The following is a 22616-nucleotide window of genomic DNA, read 5'->3' on the forward strand; positions in this document are numbered from 1 at the left end:
CCGCGGGACCTCAACAAAAGCTTCCAAAGGGGTTTGAATCAAATGGAGACTTGGACAGCGTAGGCTTGAAAAACAAATTAAAACCACCCCGTCGTCGCCGTGGCGGTGGTGGTGGTGGTGGCGGCCCCCCTCCTGGCGGCGGCGGCGGTGGTGGCTTTTCGGGTATGCCTTATAGTGGTACTATGCATTTTAATGCACAACCCCCTGTGCCTCCTACTAAGGATGGTAACCCTGGGGATTATAATGCCGCCTTCCCTAGTATGGGAGGGAAGAAAACTTCTAACAGCGGTAACTATAATGATGGCAATCGCCAAGCAGGGGCCTCTGGATTGACACCTTTTATAGCCAAGGACGCGTGGCCCCCCTGGACCGATTGTCCCATAGATACCGAGGAAAAGTTTTGGCTGCTGTTTAACTCAAGGGTATGCACAAGTCCCCCTATTCTACGGTCAACGCCTTTTGTACAACTATCTTTTCCTTCTTTACTCTTAGAGAAGGAAGAAATGGAGTTTCAAAAACCAAGCGAAGAAAGAAAAGCCGAAGCAAACTCTGACTGTTCGCTAATCAACAAAACGTATAATAGGTATCCGAGCGGTGAACGACGTCCAAGACGGGAACGACGGAGAACCAAGTGAACAACCAGGTGACGACGACACGGCGGGCCAGCCCCGCCCCAGCACTACCGACCCCTTCACTACCGGACTGCTATCACCTACGCCGTCGACGCCCGCCTCCGGCGACAAAGGCAAAGGTCCGGCCAAACTGTTCACCGGCCTGTCCACGCCACCGAGCACGCCCGCCTTGCAAAAGGGCAAGCGGGGTGCGGTGATGAAGCAGCCGAAGAAACCATCTTCGTTTATTACTAAACTTACTACTACACCTAAAGTCAAGGGAAAGATGACGAAGCTATTGGGAAATTTAGGCTCCAAGCCTAAGGGAGGGTCGCTGACACTGACGCCGTCGTCGGAAAAGCAACAGCAATCAGACCCCGAGGATGATGATGATGCGCCGCCGCTGGTCCGACTCCAGGAGAAAATTGGGCGCTTCGGGAAGCGGGAGGGCGTCGAGACGATGGCCGAACAGGCCACGCGCCAGCGGCACGTGGCGCAGGCGCTGTAAATGATGGCCATGGAGATGGGCGAGCAGGCCTTCAACGCGGAGCAGCAGATAGCCGACCTGGGGACTATCCCCCAGGAGCTGACGGAGATGTACGACCCCTTCGTCAATGGCGGCCTAAATGACGGTCCCTGGACTGATGCTGATGCTGCGATGGCGGATGCGGATGCTTCCATGGCGGATGCGGATGCTACCATGGCTGAAGCCGGTCCTTCGCAGCCTGCGCCTTTCACCTACGCTGGTGGCATTGTTGCCGACTCCTACGAGGATGACCACGAGAACGAAGACGAGGACGAGGACGAGGATGATGAGGACAACGCCGGCCCCAACGGCTCCATAGGTTACGTCTACACCGACGACGTCGACTACGACGATGAATTCGACAGGCCCGTAGAGATGACTTTTGTGATGTCCCCGGAGGAAGACCATCTTTTCGACAATGAGGAGGAGGGGGATCTGTGGGAATACTAGTAGTAGCTAATGGAGAGGTCTGGATGGGATAATCCTTGGAATCTTCTGGAATCTTTTTTTACTTTACCCCTTTTGTTTCTTGCCTTTGGTAGTTTATATATATAGAAAATTATCATTATTGTTGTTTGTTGTTGTCAGATACAGACTGAAGTTGCACCCTCGTCCTGAGCTGTGCTTGGTATCATCGATGTACAAAAGATGCGTAACTGAAACGCAGGCTCCTCCCTACTAACTAACAGACAGGAAACTCCTTTCTTTTTCTTCTTCAATTTTTCACACGCAAAGTAATAGCCTCCTTGAGAACAGGCGCGGCCTCCCATCATCATCATCGCGATCCTTCCTCCGCCTTCCTGGACGCCTGGCTCGCCTGCTCGAAGCCGGCGTGGACAAACTTGGGCCAGGTGTTGGTGAGCATCAGGTACTTGACCTCCTTCTCGGCGGCCTCGAAAGCCTGCGGGCCGAAGGCGGCGGGCACCTTGAGGTCGCCGAAGTCGCGGTGGTTGTTGTGGTTCGACAGCTCCGCCATCTGCGTGACGGACTCGAGGTTGGCCTTGCCCAGCGTCGCCTCGAGGTCGCCGGGAGAGGAGCCGAAGTCGTCGAGACCGGTCATGGCGCCGTTGTCGAACGGTGTGGCCGAGTCCGACTGCCGCCGCCGCCGGTTGAGGATCTGGGTCGTCTCGTGGAAGAGCTGGTGCAGCGCCTTGGCCGTGCCCGACGAGATGTTGACGGGGAACTCGGAGTACTCGAGGCTGACGAAGTGGGAGTAGATGCGCACGGCGCGGAGGAACTGCTCGCGCGTCTGGTCCGCGGGGGAGCTCGTCGACGTTTTCCAGACCCGCCGCCAGTCGCCCACGTGGGACAGGAAGCTGACGTTCTCGCCCGAGAAGTCCTTCAGGGACGCGAACTCGAGCAGCGGCTGCGGGTTCGTCCGCAGCGCGTTCTCGAGCGCGCCCATGGCCAACGTCGAGTCGCGCGAGTGAGAAGTAGATGTTGTGTTGACGGACTTGCCGCTCTTGCTAGCCATAGAGCGGCCGGCCAGGGTTGAACCTCCAAAGCCGGCGCTACTAGTGGAGATGGCTTCGGGGTCGTCGCCAAGGATCTGGTTTCTTTTCTCCCAGGCAGCGATAGTGTCGATGGTCTCTTGTTTGAGGTTATGGGTCTTGTAAACCTGCAAGCAGGGAAAGCCTAGCGTGAATACCTCGATGAAGAAGATGGAAAGGGCAATCCTAAGTAACCAGTCCTTCGTTAATCAAGCACCTCGTAGTATAGGCTTTGAATCTTGCTTACCATTGGGGTGGCACAAAGACCTTGTTTACCGGTTCCATTTGTGGAACGTAGAGACCAATGAGCCACATAGGGGAGGCCGGCAGACTACTCCATCAATCAGTGATCTAGTCTAGTGAGGGAGATAAGAGTGTTCAGAAGCCTACCCAGCAATGCAACAGCAGATGGTTTGGATACGCCAACCGTAGGTATCATCGATGTGCCTCGTCTTCCACAAGGTATAGGGCGCATAGATCCAAGCCCAGAAGAACTGCCATACGCATGACAACCACCTGGCAAACTGTTAGCATGCCATGTATGAAGGAAGTGTATTAGTGCCGTACCATTCCCAGCCGGTGAAACACAAAGTAGCTCGCTGTTGCTCAGTGCCGGGAACTTTAACGTGGAAGAAACCGTAGCTCGGATGGAACATCTCGGACCCAAAGTAAATCAAGAAGGTCAATGCCAGCTGTGGCCTGGATGTTAGCCCCTGAATCGTCTTCTCCTATGGCCCCCAAATTTATGGTAGGCAATCTTGTTCATAGGGAGCCAATTAACTTACCTGAATACCCATGCCGATACCAATATAGATCAGCACCCTGTCGACCTCGTTGGCCCTCTGAATCCGCAGCCAACCGCGCTTCCACCAAGGTAGACGCGGATCGATCTCGCTAGCGGACCTATCGAAGACGTTGCGGTCCTCGAGCGTGCTGAACTGCGCAAATTTGCGCTGCTGCGTCGCGACGTGCTGGAACTGGCTGTTGGCGGCCTGCAGCAGCGCCATGCCGAACGGCAAATAAATGCTCATGACCCAGAACTGGGCGTCGCACGGGATGAGCGGGCCGATCATGTACGCGAGCAGGCACGAGGCCGCGTAGAGGTGCAGGATCACGATGGCGCTGAAGATGAGGGGGCAGCCGCCGCAGCTGCAGGAACGGCAGCCGGCGGTGGCGGACGAGGAAGGCGATGCCGGCGAGGACGAGGAGCGTCCAGCCCGTCATGAGGCCGATGTAGAACCAGCCGAGCGGCGAGTAGACGATCCGTGGGTCCGCCATTGTTGAGAGAGAGAACGTGCGTGTGTATGCTTGTTACTGAACCAGTGGTCTGGGTGGCGCAAAGAGCGAACGGGATTTCACTCTCGAACGCTTGGTCAGAGGACGGGAAACGTCCAGTAGCTTGGGGAGGGACACATATTGTATCTATTAAGGAGATAGTACCACAGTAGCTGCTTACACTTTCCCCTGGATGCAGTAGCGACTACTAGGAGGGCCCATCACATCAGATGCAGCTAGACCACCCAATGACAAGAGATCCAGCGGCTATCTAAGACAAAGGCGGGGGAACCAGGGATGACTGGTCGTGTCGCAACGACGACTATTGGGGAAAAGAAAATTGTGTGAACGCCCACCAGCCATCTTTCCTAGATGCCAACGAGGAAGGGATGGGCAGGATGGAATCGGACAGATGCGGTGGGGACCAGCCAGCCAGCCCGCAGCAGCAGCAGCAGCAGCCAGCAGCCAGCAGAGTCTATGATCCAATCACCTGTAGTTATGTATCAGTAGGTCGTTAGCCAAGAGCGTCAGGATCAATAGCGAGAATGGCGACAGTGCCGATCAGTCAAACCTGTCAATTGCGATACATACATGAACCGTGCAGGTCGCAGTTTTAAGGTGACCCCATCCGATCTAAGTGATGACCTAACTTGAGATCATCTCAGATTGATGGGGGAGATCATTGTCGATCAGTGGGCCTGCACATCCAAATTTCCCCTGCCCTTGGGCCCAAACCTCCGCCAATGGGAGAGCCGCTGAAGCTGCCCTGAGAGAGAGAGAGCATCCCTTGGGTCTTGCCGCAAAAAGCCCCCCTGTTACCAATCTCGAGTATTGGACCAGGGAGAGCCCTCAGCTGAAGAAATGAAGCAATCGAGTTAACTGGCGTGCATATGTCGAACGGGAAGCATGGTGCCATCGTGTGTTGCTATCGCCATGGAAGCCCACCTAATTATCCACTACATAAGCGTGCGCCTCATGGTACTCGTCAGACGTAAAAAGAAGCCAGCGTCCCACAGGATCAACGGCTGCCAGTTTCCGTTTCAACCGGCGCGACGCCTCTCGCAGCAGCACGCGTCGGCGTCCCTCAGCTCCTCTACTTTGATTCCAAAGTAGTAGGACGCACAAGAAGGTTTAGGGCCCATGGAATTGCCGGCTTGTGGGGAGTGCGCCCGACGTCTCGGCAACACACCGGTCAAAGTAGGGGGAGCAGCTAGACGAACCGAATCCTTGGCAATATAGCTTCTTTTTCGGCCGCCACCCTCCTGGATGCCAGCACATATTACATATGCTACTGCATAAATACTGTATGTGTCCAAGCCTCCCACCCAATACCGGTTGTCGGCAGGTCCCGTGTGTGATTAGGCCTCTCAAGGGTGCGCCTCATTGCAGGGTCCTGCTCAGCTGCTTCCCCAGCCCCAACCCAGCATCGTTGTCATTCCAACGCTGGGCTGCTAGACAATCAACGAAAGGCCATGCTTTTTACACGCGAGAGGCGGCACTGGGGCCGCAAAAACACATCCTGCTCCCCCCTTCCCATTCCCCTTCGGACTCTTCGGGCTCTTTGGGCCTCCATACGTAGGTTTTTGGCACTTGTTGTCGTCAATCGAAACCAGTGCGCACAGGTGGGGGAGTGGGTGGTATCGCCATTCTGTCCCACTTCGCTCGCTAGCGAAAGAGGCACTAGCTCGCGGATGGAATCGCAGCCGGCTTCATTCAATCTCCAGTAATCTCGATGATGGTCAATTTTAGCATTGCTGGAGTCCCTCTCAACATCTGCAAACCCTGAGAATCCTCCATCTTGATCGTGACTTTTCGATGTCCGTATGCCAATAGTACCGAGATCCTGCCCTGGTCTAGTGATGCCAAAACCGATAGCTGCATCGTGATTGACGGTGGCGCAACACCCACCCATTTCAACTCACTCGACTTCGCATGGGCACTCTTGACAGTATGTGTCGCCCATGGCTTCCATGTCCGTCCGTTGCCCACGTGTCGCAAGCCCAAGACAGCTGCCTGGATGCAGTACCTAAGCAAACTTGAGAAAACGTAATCGGTTGTGGTAGATAGTCACTCAGTCTTTGACGGGCCGACTCTTCTACATTGCTCGATGCATCGAGTTAGCCCACGTCAACTGTGGACTTATGCATTAGTTTGCCATGTGATAAACAGAGCCAAGCTCCTCTTCAAGATTCCTGCTCTCCCCGTTTACTCATAATCTTCGTCAACGAGTACACCGCCGCCGTCTTCAGCGGCACATCCAGGCTCTGACACCCCGCACTGATCCAGTCGCTCCGCGGCCTCCACGCCTCCGGCCGCTCTCTCAGTTCCGTGAGGGAGCGACGGATCCACGCCATGCGCTCGGGGTCCAGGTGCGCGACCGTGTAGCGCTGCGCCGTCTCGAGCGCGAGCCGGCAGACGCCGCGGTCCCGGCTCCAGAAGACGGCGTTCATCAGGATGTTGATGATGCCGTCGTACGTCAGGCGCGACTGCAGGTCCGGCGGGAAGTCCCGCTGCAGGTCCTCGCACGCGCCCAGGAAGCCCGGGTAGTCGGGCGGCGCGCCCACGCCCGTCACGTCCTGCGTGATGCATTCGATGCCCAACAGCTGGACTTTGGCGATGTGGAGCCAGCGGGAGACGACAGGATCGGTTTGTATGCGGCAGTGGTGGTTGATGACCTCTTTCCACAGGGTGATCTCGCGCATTTCGGCTGCTAATCTTTGAGGGATATCTTCGCCTTTAATGGGCTCTCTCGCTTTAGGAAGAAATTCTGCAAACCATTAGTCGTTCAATCCAGCCCGGGAAGTAAGCAGGAACGGTATATATGCACGCACCGGACCCTTTGTCTGGATGTAAGGAAACGAACTCGATGTCGGCGGAGAACTTGGTCAAGGCGAACACGAAATCTCGCCATAACTCAAACAGCTTCTCTGGCTTGGTGTTGATGTCGGGCATCCTCGATCGGAAGTTGCCTCCGCCAAAAGCGGAAATCCGCGTCTCGAGGGGCACGAAGGGGGTCAGGAGCCCGACTATGCCAAACCTGGCAAACGCCCCGGGCGCATCTTCTAGGATATCGGATCCTTCGAAATCGCCGCTCACGACTTCCGTGAGGAGCGACTTGGTCTCGGTGGCAGGCGAGCGCTGCTGAGCCAAGAGGAGAAAGCCGCTATTGATCAAGCCAATGGCGGCTGAGTTGTTCCCGTGAAGATACTCAAAAGCCACAAACAAAATGGTGATCAGAATGATGACTCGCAGATGAACCGCGTTGCATTTCCGAGAGATGCTCCGGCCAAACAGAGCCAGAGCTTTGACGTGGTGGTGTAAGGCGGCATTGTAGTGCAGGCCAGGAGACGGGGTCGAGTTCCAATCCCTTGTCGGGTAAGCTCGGTTGTTGGCGTTCTCGTTGACGGAGAGGGACAAGGCCCCCAGCGCGAGGATGGCATGCCTGATGTAATCTATCTCGAGACCGTTCCGCACCAAGGCACGGTTCCAGAAATCCTTGCATCCCGTAGAAAGTATGTCGTACACGACCTCGTGGCGAAAGACGTCAAAGTAGGTGACCTCGACGCCCCGAAACGGACATTCTGAGGGCGGCGCCAACAGAACCGGTGACGACTCGCGGCCGCGCTCCCGGGCTGCTGCCGGCAAGATGGGCCGGGCCGCTGCGGTTTGGTGACCTGCTCGCGCACCCGACGACCCTGCTTTCGAAGAGTAGCCCTGGCAAGCGACCCCGGCCTTTTCGCAACGGAGACACGCCGGCTTCCGCTCGTCGCAGCGCACATGGCGCTTCTTGCAAGTGACGCAGCCGTTTCGCGAGCGTGAAGTGGGCGGCCCTGCCGGCTCTCGATCTTGTTGCTCTTATGTACGCTTCCGCGACGGCGCGGGTCGGACTGTAAAACCCGATGGTCCCCGTGAGATGAGGCTGCCATGGGCGTCAGTAAGTCAGGATGCTTTCCTTGCCGTGATGTGGGATAGAGACTGTCCCATCGTTGGTTGGTTGGAGAGGTGCGAAGGATGAAAGGCGGGTGAACAGGTCTTTGAACTACACCCCATGTAGATTAGCTAGCGGTCGCCAATTGAAACCCCTGCTGGGATCCGGACCTGGCCATCTCGGGCCCCTCGTCTCGGCAATCCATACAGTGGTACATTCTAACTCCGTTGCTAACACAGTTGCCCTTGCTTCTAGCCTATTGGAACGCGTATACGGCATGGAGCACTCCAATTCTGTCGATATAGATCTCGAAAAATATCATGTTTTGCCCAATTAGTTGACATCTGCCATGTCTTGTATTTGGAGGTTGCACGCACCCTAAGATCCCCGCAGTCTAACTGCACCACCACCGCATGACGAGTATTAGTGGGCTGAACAGTAGAATTGGTCGTGCCTCCTGCAATTACTTGGCGGAAACGGATTTGGAGCGTCCAAGTCGACTGGACGCCATATTGTCTTATGATGGACGCAAATGAGACATGATGCCGCTATCATGTCGCTCATGTAGTCATAGTCATCCCACCGTCACCTGCGCATATAACTAAAATATCACCATGTTCACTATATTTGCCCATGTAAGAGGCACTGTTTTATGTTCATCATAAATGGCATTTCGTGTCTAACTACCTGAAAAGTACCGGAGTGAACATCGTGAAACCATTGCCCCAAAACAAAGAACCGCGTAAACCCTATGTCCCCAAGCCTTCACATGTTGCGTTGCATCCATGTGTGGCGCTATGGGAAACTGAAAAGTGGACGCTAGACTACTAATACAAATCAAGGTCTAGAGACCTCAAGAATGATGAAAGATCCCAACACTAGCCAACGTGGACTGGTGCAACCATTTGCCAGGGAGCCGAGACTGAAAGAGGGATGGGAGAATTCTGAAGGAGCGCAGTACCTAGCCACTTAGATGTACCACATGGTGGTGTTGATGTGGGCAATATTGGCCTTGTCTGCAACAGGGTTCTGCATTTCAAGCAGAGGAGGGGCCTCGCGGTTTAGTCCTCCGGATCCGTAAACAGTCGAAGGTGCCTTGGCCAAGGGGAACCCAGCCTTTCCAGAGGGAAGCTCCTTCTGGCTGGCTGCGATGTCCTCATGGGCAGCAGCACGGACCGATGCCAAATGCGAGTAGTACACGGCGGGATGCAGCGAAACCGGAGTTGTGGACCTCTGGTACTGATAGCAATGATGATACAACATGCGCTGCAGATCATTGGGGTTGCAATTGGCTTCATCCAAGATCACCTGATAGTGAACGGGCCGGGCAGTACCTTGAATGGCGACGTGGGAGGCGAGATAGAAGTCCCAATGGAAGGGGTGAGTGGCATCGTGTTCGACCACAGTGCCGGGGAGAGGATTGGCATTTTTGTCTGCCGAGGCCTTATCATTCGGGTTGGGGAAGAACCGAATGTGATGTCGCTTAGTAGCAATCATCGCCGTAACCCGAGGGATCTCACATTTGGCGTCTCTGAAGACACGCTTGATCTCCTTAACCTCCCCGTCAATGACTTGACCAAACTGGCCCTCTGCAACTCCATCTCGGAAGAAGTAGACGTGTTTAGGGTGGCACTTGTTGGTGGTAATCCAGTACTTCAGCAGGCGGCCGAGGAGGAAGTGCATATTGATCGAGCCGACAATCTCCGTGCGGTAGCCGTTGGTCTGCACCGAGGCAGCGTACCGCGTAGCCGTCTTGTCAGTGGAGACAGTCATGGCAGCCATCGAGGCTTTACCACTACCGGGAGCAGCGTGAGAGACATCCAAACCAATGATGATGGTCGGCACAGAATAGTAAGGCATCTGGGAGCTGGAACCCATGGGAGCGGCTCGGCAAGTAACACCTCCAAGCTTGGCGTTGACCTTCATGGCAACATTGCCACAGTATTGGAGGTTGGCCTTGCGGACGTGATCCGCCAGCATAACTTGGCTAACGGTGCAGAACCGGCAGTCCATGTTCTTCTTAATTCTCTCGTAGACCAGAGAGTTTCTGGTGCTAAGACAAAAAAGATCAGCTGAGGAGTGGCCTTGAAGTGTTGGCCACACTGCTGGTATGCCTTCTCGCACATCTGCGGGTAGGGCACATTGAAAGGGTACACCTTGACGAACGGGTCCTTCTTGATGATGCCACCATGCTGACTGTACGCTCGCTTGAAAGTCTGCGCAAAGTTTCTCAGCGCATCCTCCTGAACGGTGAAGCCATCGTTGGATCCGACGCCAATGAACGCCCATGACTGAATGGGAACGGGATTAGACTCTAGGAACTTCTTGCCTCTGAGGTCCCAGCGACCGGTCACTCCTGGATTGATCTTCGAGCCACCAAAATGGACCTCGGGATTCTGCAGAAGTCGTGCGGATGTGACGAGCATCTGATTGCCCAGCTGCAGACCGTACTGCTTGAAGTAAGGGTCCGACTCCCAGTGGAGTCCTTTCATACAGTTATTGATGGCAGCACTGCGCTCCTTCGGGCGGGTGACCGCGAACTTGATCATCTTGGACGTCTGCTCCGGATCCAGCTTGTATGTGTATCGCTGGAAAGCCTTAAGACGACAGGCTTCCATCGGGTAAACGCCGTCGCGCATCGTCTCAATCAGAGGTAGATCAGGGAACTGAAGACGAGCCTTGTACTTCTGCATGAAGTAGTTGTGGATAGTGATCGGGTCTTCATACGTTCCATCCTTGAGCTTCTTCTTGAAGGTGTAATGCTGAGCATCGGCGCCCCAGTTGCCCATATTCTGCTCGAAGATGATTCTCTTGATGGTATACGTCTTGTCGCTCTGGTCCTTGCCACGGTGGTTCACCAAGATCTTCAACTTGGCCAAGCGACGGAGCTTCTGGAAAGGCTCTGACTGCTGCCAGACGATATTTCCATTCTTGTCACGAGATTGGACAGGGCGAAGGACCTCAGCCATTTTGGGCCATGGAACTATCATAGATGTCAGTATATGAACATAATTAGGAGGGTTCTGATGGTCGTGACTTACGCAGTTGCTTCTCATTCTGGGCTTGAGGGTTACTCAGCATGGCTCGTGCCGTATCGGCCAGTGTTCCCATAGTGTTCCAGAACGCCGTATTGGCCACATCCAGATTGACGCCTAGACCAGTACCCTTGCTCGCGTTGCTCGTCTGTATCTAGATTAGCCAAAATGTCGTCGACATGGGAGCTCAATGTGACAACATACCTCACCAAGACGGAAAGCGGAATAGGTGCCCTTGCGAACATCGGTGTAGGAGTCAAGACGCATTGGGTTGTCCTGCTTGTTGTAGAAGTTGCGCTTGATGGAGATCATGTTCTCGCTGGGATACTGGCGCAAGAGATGGTCCAGGAAGTCTAGATAAGGCTGGTCAGTTCAATGTCACCTCCATATCCCGGGGTGAGACTTACTCATGCATTGAAGTACAGACTTGTCCCAGTCGCATTTGCGATGAAGGTAGTCCTGAAGGACTTGCATCCGGATCTGCGTTGCTCGTCTGATCTGGATGTAGTAGACACCAGTCTTGCCAGGCCTGGGCTCTTTGCCTGCCAGTCGGTCCAGATCGACAGCAAGCCTCTCCTCACCTCGTGGGATCCCTAGCCGAAGTCCTAAAATCATTATTAGAATATCATATAATAGTACCAGAGGGTTCCGATCGACTTACCAAGCAAGCTTATGGCCGTCGAATAGCCACTTGCTGCCAGTTTTCTTCAACCAGGCCTGGACAGGGGTACTCTCCCAAACCTTTCTGACAAGGGCTCGGGAGTCCAACTGATTGGGACTGACGTTGACCTGGAGGAGGCGAGTTAGTAGTGCCCAGTCTAAATCCAAGATCTTGGGTACTTACATCATATTGAACGATATCTCCAGTCGGCCACTTTGTCACTGGGAAGATGTTCACTTGAACCTGGATACCCTTGCCATCGGTGCTGAAGCCAGGGCGCTTGGCGAATTGAGTGAACGAATCATTATCCTACAAAAAAGTCAGCCAAAATCTCATGCAAGTAAACGTCGAGATAGGAGTATAATGGATTGGAGTTGCTGTGTAATTAAGGCAGGGTACTTACCTTCTTGTAGGCCTCTGCGGGAAGATCGATTCGCTTGCCAATGACCTGCTCATCGGAGAGCGGTGCCATCATGCGAGCGGGATCACGGCCAGTTCCAGGTGGAAAGGGAGACTGCTGCTGGCCAGGGCCACTGGCGGCGGTGGAACCCGATCGGGAGCGCGAACCCTCAGTAGCTTGGCTGCCAGCCTGGCTACCGGCATTGGAGCCAGAGCGTGAATGGTGAGAACCACGCGAAGGGCTGCCACTGGCGGAGCCACGGTCCGAAGCTCCATCAAGGTTCATGCCGGCGACACGCTCAATGTTGGGGTTTCGCGGACCATTGCCTTGCCGGTGGAAACCTGACATCTTGGCGGTGATGATCGGCTTGATTGGGAGTCTGAAGTTAGAAAAGTTAGTTGAATGTTGATTAAGCTAAGTGTATCAATTTGGTAGTGCGTGATTCAAGGCGGGATCTTCGGGTGGTTGGCATAGACGAAGTTGAGCCCTCAACTGAAGAAAGCAGATAGAAATCCAGATGAGCAGTAGACTGCAAATGCTTTCATTCAAAACTAGGGTTGTAGATGGGTTGATGTAGAGACGAGTCGTGGCAGAGGAAACCGTCCAAAACAAGTCGGAATTGTGACAGGGTAGAAGGAAGACAAGTGAAGTGTGTAGATTCTCGCGGCTGGCGTACATGTAGGTAGCTTTGCAAGATGATACGTAAAATTTGAAGAGGCAAGAAGGTTTTCAATAAAAGGCTGAGGAGTGAATACGTACGATGTAAACTTAGGGGAGATGTTACTGGAGTGAAGGTTGGTAGCCTAAATAGATGTCAGTTGTCTTGTATGATCAACCTATTTGTAGTCCACGCAAGACGAAATTGATGAAAGGACGTTGCAGATATTTCAAGTTGATGGTATGGGAAGCTGTGGGTACGATGCCTGCTTGACAATATGACAATGTGGATAATAGAAAAGAAGTGAGGGTTTGTGGAATTCCGGACGGTATGGAGGGAAAGGAAAAGATAGATTGTACCGATTGATATATCAATTAGTTGATGATAGGGTTGTGAGCTTGCTGAGATCTGGAATCCATGAGAGAAATTGCAGTCTCATGGGCTCATGGGAATATGAAGGGCATTGTTTTGTGGACGCAAATAGAAAATGAAGTACCACTGGTCAAAGTATATGAGACTTCGGGGCTTGAGCGACTTACTGCTTGACGAGGAAGACATCAAGACCAGGTTGAGGGAGATGATGGAAGAGGTTGGAAGCAGTTTGGGATGCCACAGATTTAACTGCAAGGAAGACTGCTTGTTGTGTGATGACCAATTCGTTTCTTCCACTTGAATGTGAAAAAGAGATTGTGTTCGTATGTTGGAGATGGGGGAGGAGTTGTTTCGGGGTTGTGTAATATCAGAGTGTAGGAGTACGTGGAAAGGGAAGAGGTAGCAGTATCAAGAATGACTGTAACAATTAAAAAAATAGGCTTACCTGAGAATTCAAGCCTGTAAGTAACAGGTCAAGATCAAGTCTGGAATCCTATTGTTAGAAATCTTTTGGTGGGTTAGTTGCCACCTATGAAAGAAATATTGATGGAAATAGAGGTATTGTAGAGGGAAGTGGAGAAGGTGAAGGGCGGACCTTTGTTGATAGCACCTGATTCAGAATTGGGCTCCTTGAAGAAGCAGTAGAATGTGTATGACTCGTGAAGTTCGAGAGATTAATGAGAAGTAGAAAAGGAAAATGAGAGAGATGGTATCCGGGGTGTAGGATCGATTATGTATGAGAGCGTTGCACCCAGGAGGAAGTCAGAGAAGATGTCTGATGACGTCTTGCATAGATCCCAACCGCGCGAAGGCAACCGAGAAATTCGGACATGCTCTGTTTGGTTCAGGGCCTACAGTGTTACAAACACTGGAAGATAGGTTGCTTGGGGATGTAGTGTAGAGGGATGGGTTGTAACTTACATTCTTCTACAACGAATAGTTGTTGTGGCTGGGGAGTTGGTGGCAGGAGTGGGAGGAGATGTTGGGTTGAGGAAGATGGAATCGGCTGAGAGTTCAAGGAGAGTGTACGAGTGACAAAAGCCGAGAAGGCTCCTCGAGATAGGATGATGGGAGAGTTCATGAGACTAACGTACCTTTCGTTGACTGGTTGTGTAGAAGACGCAGTAATGGTGTTGTTGGGAGAGAGAAGGGTGACGAGATGCCGAATCACGAAGTGGGAAATGATCAAGGATCTCCGAGGGGAATATGCTTACCTGAAAGGTAGAAAGGATCTGGTCAGTACAAAGAACCCTAGGAAGTGGTCTCTTGGAGGGGAGAGGGAAGGGTAAGGAGGAACATGAGTTGAAGAGAAAACATGGGAGAAGACGTGTGACAGGTGTACGATGTCGAGAGACCCTTCAACAAGATTAAAGAGGTCCGACAGCTTCTGATGAACTCACCTGGTCAAAGACGATGGTATGTTGATCCAGTGTGTTGATGGAAACCCGAGGGGTGTGGATTTGAGGGAGGGAAGATGGTGAAGGAGGATGCGTTTGTACGTCCTGGTGGTTGGTCGTACATGCGACTTAAGAGCAGGTAGATGGGACGAATGGTGAGTGAATAGAAGCAGAAAAAATCCACTTACCTTGCTTGATGTCGACGGCCAAGTTGCTGACCTTCAAGATCTGATCTTGGATGGTTGTGTTGTTGTGTGAGTGGTAGGACGAAAAGTGTGGGTGAGGGTTGTGGTGAGGTGAAGAGAAGGAGACAAGCACTAGGCTGGCTGCACTTACCACTGAAGATCAGCCGAATAGGTCAATGAGAAAGTATCGACGACAGTGGGGCAAGTATTCGGCGATGCCAGTGTCAGTTTCCTACCAGACCTCTCGGCAGATTTGGTCTAGCGTATAGTAGGTAGGTACCTAGGAGGAGGAGCGCGTGCTGTTCACCCGGCAATACGGAGAGGATATCAGGTCTCAGGGGTAGCCACATACGACAGGAAACGACCCAGACACGTGGTCGAATCACGCTGTGTTCGAGGTAATAATGTCTTACTACATACATGGATATATACAAATCTACATTGACATTCTGGGCTGTAGCCAGTGCGTAGTAATAATGCCTCCAGTGATTCTGCATCATCTCAGATGCATGAACATTAGGTACCACAAACGGAAGGCACAGGGCGGCCGGCTAGCTACAGGAATGTGGGTCTCTTCACCAGGACCCCCCGGGAAGAGAGAAAGAGCAGCGGGACATCACCAGACGTAACTTCTACATCAAAGAAGCAACGCCATGTGAACATGCTGCCAAAGCCCACTGCATGATCGACAGCCTGGCATCTGGTACAGGACCGAGAGGAGATGAGAGTTGCTTGTTGATGGTGTGTAGAGCATTGCCATGACCATACAGGGATGAACACAATGAGCAATAAATTCTCACAGTTGTACGAATTACCTGATATAAAGAAAAATATCATGGCATTGTATAATGTGCTGAGAGTTTATTCTGTGATAATTGTAGAATGCTAGCACCAATAAGCATCAGATATTGACCCAGCCCTTCAGTTCCTGGGTAAAAAGAATTCGCAGGCTTTGCTACCATATTTGACCTGTTCCAGAAATTAGTGGTGTTAACCAATGGGGAATTGATTTTTCAGGCGAAAGCTGGGCTTTTTTCTTCTTTCCATACCTGCTACCTAGCCTGTGGCCAATCAAGTAACACGGCAGACTTCTATAGCTTTTAGGCCCTATGTTAGGTAGGGGGAGCTCAAAATACTCAACAGCTTCCTGACACTCAAGGTGGGCATTAGGCATTTGTTGAGCCCGGCAATTTGATAACCACACTCCTATGACGAGGATAAAAAAATGCTCATTTTCTTTGATGCGGGCCTATCAGTTGTTAAGTTGGGAAATACAAGTATGTAGGTACGTAAGTACTTGAGATTGGGTGCATTGCGGATTTTGGTTGATGATGTGAGAACCTAGAGGGGGAGGGGTAGTGAGAGGTAAGATAGGGGTCGAGCGAAGGCTGTAATTCAGTTACGGCGATATGTTCATATGTAGGTGGTGGGCTGACTTCATTGGATCAATAAAAGCGTAGGAATAATGATAGAAGCCGGCGAGGCGATGAAGATGACGAATAGGTGGTAACCTTTGTCTCCCATAACATACCAAACTGGAATAGTTTTGGTGCTAACGTGTATTCGGCCAACGTACATTTGGCTAATATGTACTCGATGAGACTATTGTTCCTCGAGTTGCTTATGTCCTTTCATGTCGTACATACACCAAGCGTATCTGGGAAACCCCAGCATCTCACGGTGACAAGATCATCGACGTAGACATCTCAGGGCCATACGGCCTTGCGGAGCACACATGATTTTGCTCTCCTGATTTCGAGCTGTCACACGTCAGCTCATGCAGAGTCGATGATAGCCGTCATGAGACTCCGATGCGACAAGGTTGTCGTTCCAGTCTTGGTCTAACAGCCCTCGTGGAAACCCGACATGATATCACAGCACAGCAGCTGTTCCGAGCATAAGGGAGCTAGCTGGGCTGCTCCGTAAAGGTTGGGCGCTCAAGGGTTGTAAATAATCGGAAGAAGTAGACGGCTTTGTTGCTGTCACATACTCAACTTCTGTTGAGAAGCTTTCGAACCAGCGACCTCCATGTAGTATTCGCCATGTATTGATGGACGAAGATGTCATGTCAATTTTTTCCAAATGCTCATCAGAGCCTTGATACATGACAAACATATCTCACGTGAAGCCGGAGGTCATTGGCAGCAGCAACTTTCACAACATCATCAGGGCAAGAGAGGGACAAGTTGATGATGACTACGTCATTTAGTAGTATTGGTACTTCCTAAGTGGCTATCTGTGTACCGCTTCGTAAGGATAGAAGGATGTCACGTGAATAGCATCGCGTGAGTTGCGTCAATAGAGCCCCCTGCTCGTGTATCAAGCGTGCTTCCCAGTAAAGCAAGCACCTTGTCCCGGATGGGTCAATGCATCTATATGCGCGAACAGTGCTCCTTCGGCTGTGCACTATTCCTACGAGAACACATCGTGCTTTCCCCATACCCACAGAGAAAAGCGGCCCTTCCGCCCTGTCTACCAAAAGTAGTCCAGGTATGGGTATTCCTAATATTGAGCGCCATAGTATTGGTTCGGCTGGGCTGGGTAACCGGGAAGAGGAGCTGACGCCCCTGGGACCATGTAAGGATTAGCAAGCTGCGATGGTGTAAAGCCCTGCTGGCCGGAATTAGCTGCCTGAGGGGCTTGTGTCCAGTCAGAGGGTGAAGGCTCGTAATCGTCACTGGATGGAGGTCTTTGAGTGTATTGTGCGGTCGGCTGGGGGGGAAGTCGAGTAAGGCCCCTCGAGTAGGGGCTTGCGGGACGACCAGCAGGCCCTGAACGTTGACAGTTAGCAATTGAAAATGGGCATTTCTTCTTGTAACTTATCGGTGATGCGTACGTGAGGCTTGATCACTCCGCAGACCCTGATTTTGCGAAGCCCTCCATTCATTGTAGTCCGGCACGGTCGTATCCCTGATGACACGCACCAAGGCGTCGGATCGGAAGCGCTGTGCGCCGTACTGATGTGGGGGAGGGATGAGGCTCAGGAGGAAAGTGATGTCCCGAGAAATGGGTGCAGGCGTACTGCTGTATGTGACACCTTGACCCTGCGCTCGCCTTTGTTGGTCCATTCGACGCCCAGCCGCGCCTTTGAGCGGAGAAGCGCCACGCTGGACCTTCCTGGGAGGATAGTCATCTTCGTCGGGCTGGTAAGGACGCTTTGGCGAGTTGACTACAGGCAAGAATTGTTGCCTCGGGCTTCTGTCCGCCATGACTGACGGGTGAGGGCTCACACGCGCCGAGGTATTGATTTGCTCGATGGACGGCATGATGTTGTTCTTGGGCCTCATCTGGGCACTGGGAGAGATTATCACCCGGGCACTGATGGGGTTGAAGCGGTCCGAGGAGAAGCGGGCTGCAAAGTGGGCCAGGCTAGGGTCTTCAGGAAAAGACTCGGCCATCTGTTTCTCCAAATCCTTGATCTGGGCGAGCTCGCCAAACTTTGCTTCATAGCTGTGGAAATAAGCGTATAGAGGCTTCAGCTTGTGAGTAAGCTCGGGCTTCTCCTTGAAGCGCTTGACAGATTGGGAGAACACGACTCGGGCATCTGGAAAAATGATTAGTACCGAGAATAGGAACAGGGGAGGACCGGCAATATGAACTTACTGGTGGTATCATGCCGCGAATGCAAGTGTTTGAGATAAGCAACCATAAAGTGTTCATCTTCAGGAAACAACTTAGCGCCGCGCTCGAAGATCTTGGTAGCGACAGGGTCTTGGTAGATGTCCCATTCGATATGCGCGACTGCAACGTAGACATCGCTAGTGAGCCGACCTTTGGCCCGTGCCTCGGTGAAAATGGCTCGAACGCCAGAAGTCGGAGTGCCTTTGCCCTGACCCTGGATACGGCGGAACGCACGCGTGAGAGCTATCCAGAGATAGGAGATTTGTTGCGAAAGCATTTGGATCTGGACAGCGAATCCTTCTCGCACAGCCTTGATGCGTTCCTCCCTTATGCTGGTCTTGGCCGGTTTCTCAGCCACCTCGCCGTCATCAGTCTCCATCTGGGGCTCGTCGGATTCGGCTAGGGAAGGATCGTTCTCGATATAACCAATAGCTGTCGCCTCACGGTCCTTCAGCTTCTTCACCATCTCATAAAGAGCACCCAGCACCGTGTCATAAGGTGCGCGGACAGCCCGGCTGAGGGCCAACTTCCCGGCTTCACCCTCTCCAGAGGGATGCGTGGACTCGATGCGATCCGCATGCTTCAAAGCAAGAAGCGCACTTTCAGGATTGGCTGTGATTCCGTCAACTAGGAACTGAAGCCCGAGATCCGACCCGTCTTTTCCAAGGACACCATTGTCGAAGCACCACTCTGCGGCATCAACCCACAACTCAGGCCAGAACCGCAAAGCCATCAGTGCCTGCTTGTAGACATGAATAACACGAGACTTGTAAGTCTCCGGCTCGTCCGTCTTTAACGCAAGCGGGTCGTCCTTCTCCAAGCGATCCACCTCTTCCACAAGTCGACCTGCTCAAGATATCCCTGATCGCCCTCAAAGCCCGTCGCAGGGGGAGTCGGGGGATTGTAGTCCTCTGCAAGCCGCGGGTGAAGTTTTCGAGATGGGTGTTGGCGCTCCGTGCCGACATATACGAAGGCGATTTCTCCTGTAGGAATTTTCGACCCTGAACACTATTAGTGTGCTGCCAACGTATGCTGTGTGTGGATATGCGACCTACCGCTACTTTGTTGATTCCAAGCTCGAACTGATCATACTCTTTCCAGAGAATGTTCAAGTTCGACATAGGAATACATATAGCTCGTTGATATGCCTTGCGCAACACGTCCATCTTTTGCATGTCTTGCCAGCCTTTTCCATCGATCTGGCCTGGCCCACTCTTGATGAACTGGATGTAGTCGTGCCACATCTTGCCCGAGTCCCGGTCATGACCAATGTTATCCAGTACGAATTCGTACGATTGGTTCACAATCTGGCGCGCCTGGCCGGTGCCATCGTGCAAGTCGTTTCGTCGGCGGATACATCTCAGATATGCCGTCCAGAGCTGTACACTAGGTATCGTCATAAGGGTACGCTGGAAGATCTGCTCGGCCTCGGCGAAATTATCCAGACTGAGTTCCTGTTGAAGGTATTGCACCCATATCTCCGCCTGTGGTGGTCAGTCTCTGCAATTTGTTCGATGGGATGGGAAACTAACCGATTGGGGGAACACTTTCAAGAAGCGCTCGTACATAGCTCTGATGTCTTGAATCACGTTACGTCTGCGGTGTTCTTCGATCAAAGCCAACCAAGCATCCATATCGCCACGGGGATCGTCCTTGATGCGATCCTCCAAGATACCGATGATATCAGTCGGGAGACGCGATTTGGCCTCGTTAATGTTTGGGGTAGATGTTACAATGCCCAGTCCATTGCTCACTTGAGCTGTCGGACCAGGCGCAGCAGGGTCGTTGAAGGTCTCTGCTGGAGTGGTCAACTGTTGCAGGGGAGAATGTGTGAAAGTACGGGACTGCGATTCAGAAGAAGCAGGCTTGAGGCCGTCCGCTGCGGCAGTAGAAACTGCAGGCGGAGGGGTTGCGGAATCGTCTTCATCATCCGAGGACCCAACTATGAATCCACCCGCCTTTTTGGGTTTCTTAGACGGACGAGGAGATGCCGTAACATCATCGCGCTTTGCAGCGGCAACCGGAGTGTGCGAGGCGGGAGGCAAGACTGGGACAGTAGTGGTAATGCTGATAGATTCAGGGTCGTACTCTCCGCCATCTTCATCGGCATCCGAAGTAGGGTCACCAGAAGCATTGGATGTTGGATCAACAGAATCAGGTTCTTGTGCTTGTTCATGGCTATCATGCTCAGTATGTTGTTGATCTTCTGAAGTCCCAACTCCATCACCAGTTCCCCATGTATTGTCAGTCTCCTCGCCGTGTTGGGCAAACCCATCCTTGGGGTTCTCAGATGCCATTTTTGGCGACAAGATCGGAGGACAAGATGTCGTTGCGAAATCGGATGCGCTATGAGGGTCTGCTGTGCGTACAGCAAGTATCTCGGCGATCGTGGACTTTTTGTCAAGAGTTGGTCGGAAAGCAGAGCGCGCTAGACAAAGCTCGTTGTGGGAATGGACTTGCGCAAATGCAAGTAGTAGAAGTTCCGCTGTCACAAGGCCCGGTCCTAGAAGATCAAAATGTCTGATGGCAGTGGTATAATTACAAGCAAAGGGAGGACGGATAGGGCGCCGAGAGAAGAAGAATGACGACTTCGGCGACTGTCACGATGCGAAAGTGAAGAAGCAACCCCAGCCTTGACTTTGCTGCGAATTCTCGAAGAGGCAAGGCGCGGATTAAAGCGTTTTCAGACTGGCGTGCTGGGATTGAACAAGGATTAAGGTACATGCCAGCCACGGAAAGCTCAGTGCTGGTGGAAAGCTGCTCAGACGCACAGACTTTATGGTCTTCAGGTACCTTTAGTAAATGCACCGATCGGGGATGGGGGGAGTGTTTCTCCGATTGAGCAGCTACATGCGAACAGAACAGACGGGAACCTTGACTTGACCACGCTAGCAGACCCTTGCGACCTTGCCTGTTTAACGTAGTGGGCCCCCGTAAGCACGCTTGTTTACTGCTAGCGCTCGAGGCTTGACTGGCTGGTAATGGCACACACGGCGAGAATCGAGATACATGTCTTCTGCAAGCACTTAACGTCAGACGCGTGAGAAAGTCGCGTTCAATTTCAATTTAGGCGACCCCACTGGAAATTGGCTGGGAACTGGGAAGCTGGCGAGTCCCATATCTCTTTCCCACGTCGCAAAAACAAATCCATTCGCTGCCCATCCCTCCACCAACCAAAGCTGCAGAGTGGACCAGCCTACTTACCTTCACTCCTTCTCTGTCCAATATCGTTTCATGAACTGGAAGAACCCTCGTTATTCAAGTTCTACTTCGTTGGGTTTCCCCCTCTCCATCTCTTTTTACGCTTCATAAACAAACCATCACTTCTATCCCACCAATTATACCCAACATCTCCCACGCTTCACTCTTCACAACCCGCCAAGATGTCTGTCGTATCGCTTCTGGGGGTCAACATCCTCAACAACCCGGCCAAGTTTGGCGACAAGTACGTCTTCGAGATCACCTTCGAGTGTCTTGAGCAGCTCGAGAAGGGTACGACCACCAATCATTCCCATACATACTTGCCCGTGTGGTCAATTATATACTAACTTGTGCTGCCATACAGACCTCGAGTGGAAGTTGACTTACGTCGGCTCAGCGACCTCGTAAGTCCCTTACTGCCTATATTTGTGTCTTCACACCGCTTTTGCCAATGGCTTACCATTCTTTTCCCCAATCAAGGGACCAGTATGACCAGGAGCTCGACTCCCTCCTAGTAGGCCCGATCCCCGTCGGAGTCAATAAGTTTGTCTTCGAGGCAGAAGCACCAGACACCAAGCGAATTCCCGACGCCGATGTTCTGGGTGTTACTGTCGTCCTTCTGACGTGTTCATACGACGGTCGCGAATTTATTCGAGTCGGCTACTACGTGAACAACGAGTACGAGACAGAGGAGCTGAACGCCGATCCTCCGGCCAAGCCTATCATCGAAAAGATCCGAAGAAATGTGTTGGCCGATAAGCCCCGTGTGACTCGGTTTGCCATTAAGTGGTAAGTTATTCCCGAAAACCTGACTCCCTCCCCCAAATTCAACGCCCACTAACAGCTTGTAGGGATTCTGAAGCTTCTGCGCCGGCCGAGTTCCCCCCTGAGCAGCCCGAGGCCGATGTACAGCCTGATGACGAGGAGTACGGTGCCGAAGAGCTTGCCGAAGAGGCCGAAGAAGAGGATGCTACCGCTACAGGCGAGGCCAATGGCGAGGCAGTCGCGGCCGCTGCTGGAGGCGATGCTGAAATGGGCGGCGTTGAAGGCGGTGAGCCCGCAGAAGAAGACGAAATGTCTGAGGACGGAAGCGTTGACCTGGAGAACGAGAGCGAAGATGATCTCGAAGAGGAGGGCGAAGAAGAAGTCGCCGAAGGCGAAGCCGGCGGTGACGATGCCATGGAAGTCGATGACAAGCCTGCTGGCGGCAAGGCCCCGGAAGTCATGGCCCACTAGAGACGGGTACCCAATGACCC

At 52.7% G+C, this 22616-nt stretch overlaps 7 protein-coding genes across 7 annotated transcripts; 2 read left to right on the plus strand and 5 right to left on the minus strand.

The window, feature by feature from the left end:
* Positions 1-1122: 1122 nt before the first annotated feature.
* On the plus strand, positions 1123-1587 carry PG994_014409 (uncharacterized protein; the record flags this gene model as incomplete). Its single annotated transcript, XM_066865818.1, has 1 exon — positions 1123-1587. The coding sequence occupies one exon, from the start codon at positions 1123-1125 to the stop codon at positions 1585-1587; it is 465 nt and encodes a 154-aa protein (XP_066708947.1).
* Positions 1588-1912: 325 nt separating this feature from the next.
* Positions 1913-3905, minus strand: PG994_014410 (uncharacterized protein; the record flags this gene model as incomplete). Its single annotated transcript, XM_066865819.1, has 6 exons — positions 1913-2813; positions 2875-2958; positions 3018-3143; positions 3195-3319; positions 3413-3749; positions 3787-3905. 6 exons carry the CDS (start codon positions 3903-3905, stop codon positions 1913-1915), a joined length of 1692 nt encoding a protein of 563 aa, XP_066708948.1.
* Positions 3906-6085: 2180 nt separating this feature from the next.
* Positions 6086-7828, minus strand: PG994_014411 (uncharacterized protein; the record flags this gene model as incomplete). Its single annotated transcript, XM_066865820.1, has 3 exons — positions 6086-6654; positions 6734-7685; positions 7766-7828. The coding sequence occupies 3 exons, from the start codon at positions 7826-7828 to the stop codon at positions 6086-6088; spliced, it is 1584 nt and encodes a 527-aa protein (XP_066708949.1).
* A 971-nt stretch (positions 7829-8799) lies between these two features.
* On the minus strand, positions 8800-12274 carry PG994_014412 (uncharacterized protein; the record flags this gene model as incomplete). Its single annotated transcript, XM_066865821.1, has 8 exons — positions 8800-9877; positions 9934-10813; positions 10872-11013; positions 11070-11218; positions 11273-11436; positions 11527-11654; positions 11710-11835; positions 11930-12274. The coding sequence occupies 8 exons, from the start codon at positions 12272-12274 to the stop codon at positions 8800-8802; spliced, it is 3012 nt and encodes a 1003-aa protein (XP_066708950.1).
* An 845-nt stretch (positions 12275-13119) lies between these two features.
* PG994_014413 (uncharacterized protein) lies at positions 13120-14888 on the minus strand (the record flags this gene model as incomplete). Its single annotated transcript, XM_066865822.1, has 3 exons — positions 13120-13205; positions 14542-14586; positions 14819-14888. The coding sequence occupies 3 exons, from the start codon at positions 14886-14888 to the stop codon at positions 13120-13122; spliced, it is 201 nt and encodes a 66-aa protein (XP_066708951.1).
* Positions 14889-17040: 2152 nt separating this feature from the next.
* On the minus strand, positions 17041-20456 carry PG994_014414 (mRNA 3'-end-processing protein RNA14; the record flags this gene model as incomplete). The annotated part of the gene is given in 6 exon segments (XM_066865823.1): positions 17041-17309; positions 17375-18082; positions 18142-18988; positions 19006-19167; positions 19215-19643; positions 19692-20456. 6 exon segments carry the CDS (start codon positions 20454-20456, stop codon positions 17041-17043), a joined length of 3180 nt encoding a protein of 1059 aa, XP_066708952.1.
* Positions 20457-21542: 1086 nt separating this feature from the next.
* PG994_014415 (histone chaperone ASF1) lies at positions 21543-22596 on the plus strand (the record flags this gene model as incomplete). The annotated part of the gene is made up of 4 exons (XM_066865824.1): positions 21543-21651; positions 21725-21764; positions 21841-22149; positions 22212-22596. The coding sequence occupies 4 exons, from the start codon at positions 21543-21545 to the stop codon at positions 22594-22596; spliced, it is 843 nt and encodes a 280-aa protein (XP_066708953.1).
* Positions 22597-22616: the final 20 nt, after the last annotated feature.

Source organism: Apiospora phragmitis, assembly GCF_038363925.1.
Source record: "Apiospora phragmitis strain CBS 135458 chromosome Unknown utg000013l:1.0-2965645.0:1.0-2969333.0, whole genome shotgun sequence".
Taxonomy (NCBI): domain Eukaryota; kingdom Fungi; phylum Ascomycota; class Sordariomycetes; order Amphisphaeriales; family Apiosporaceae; genus Apiospora; species Apiospora phragmitis.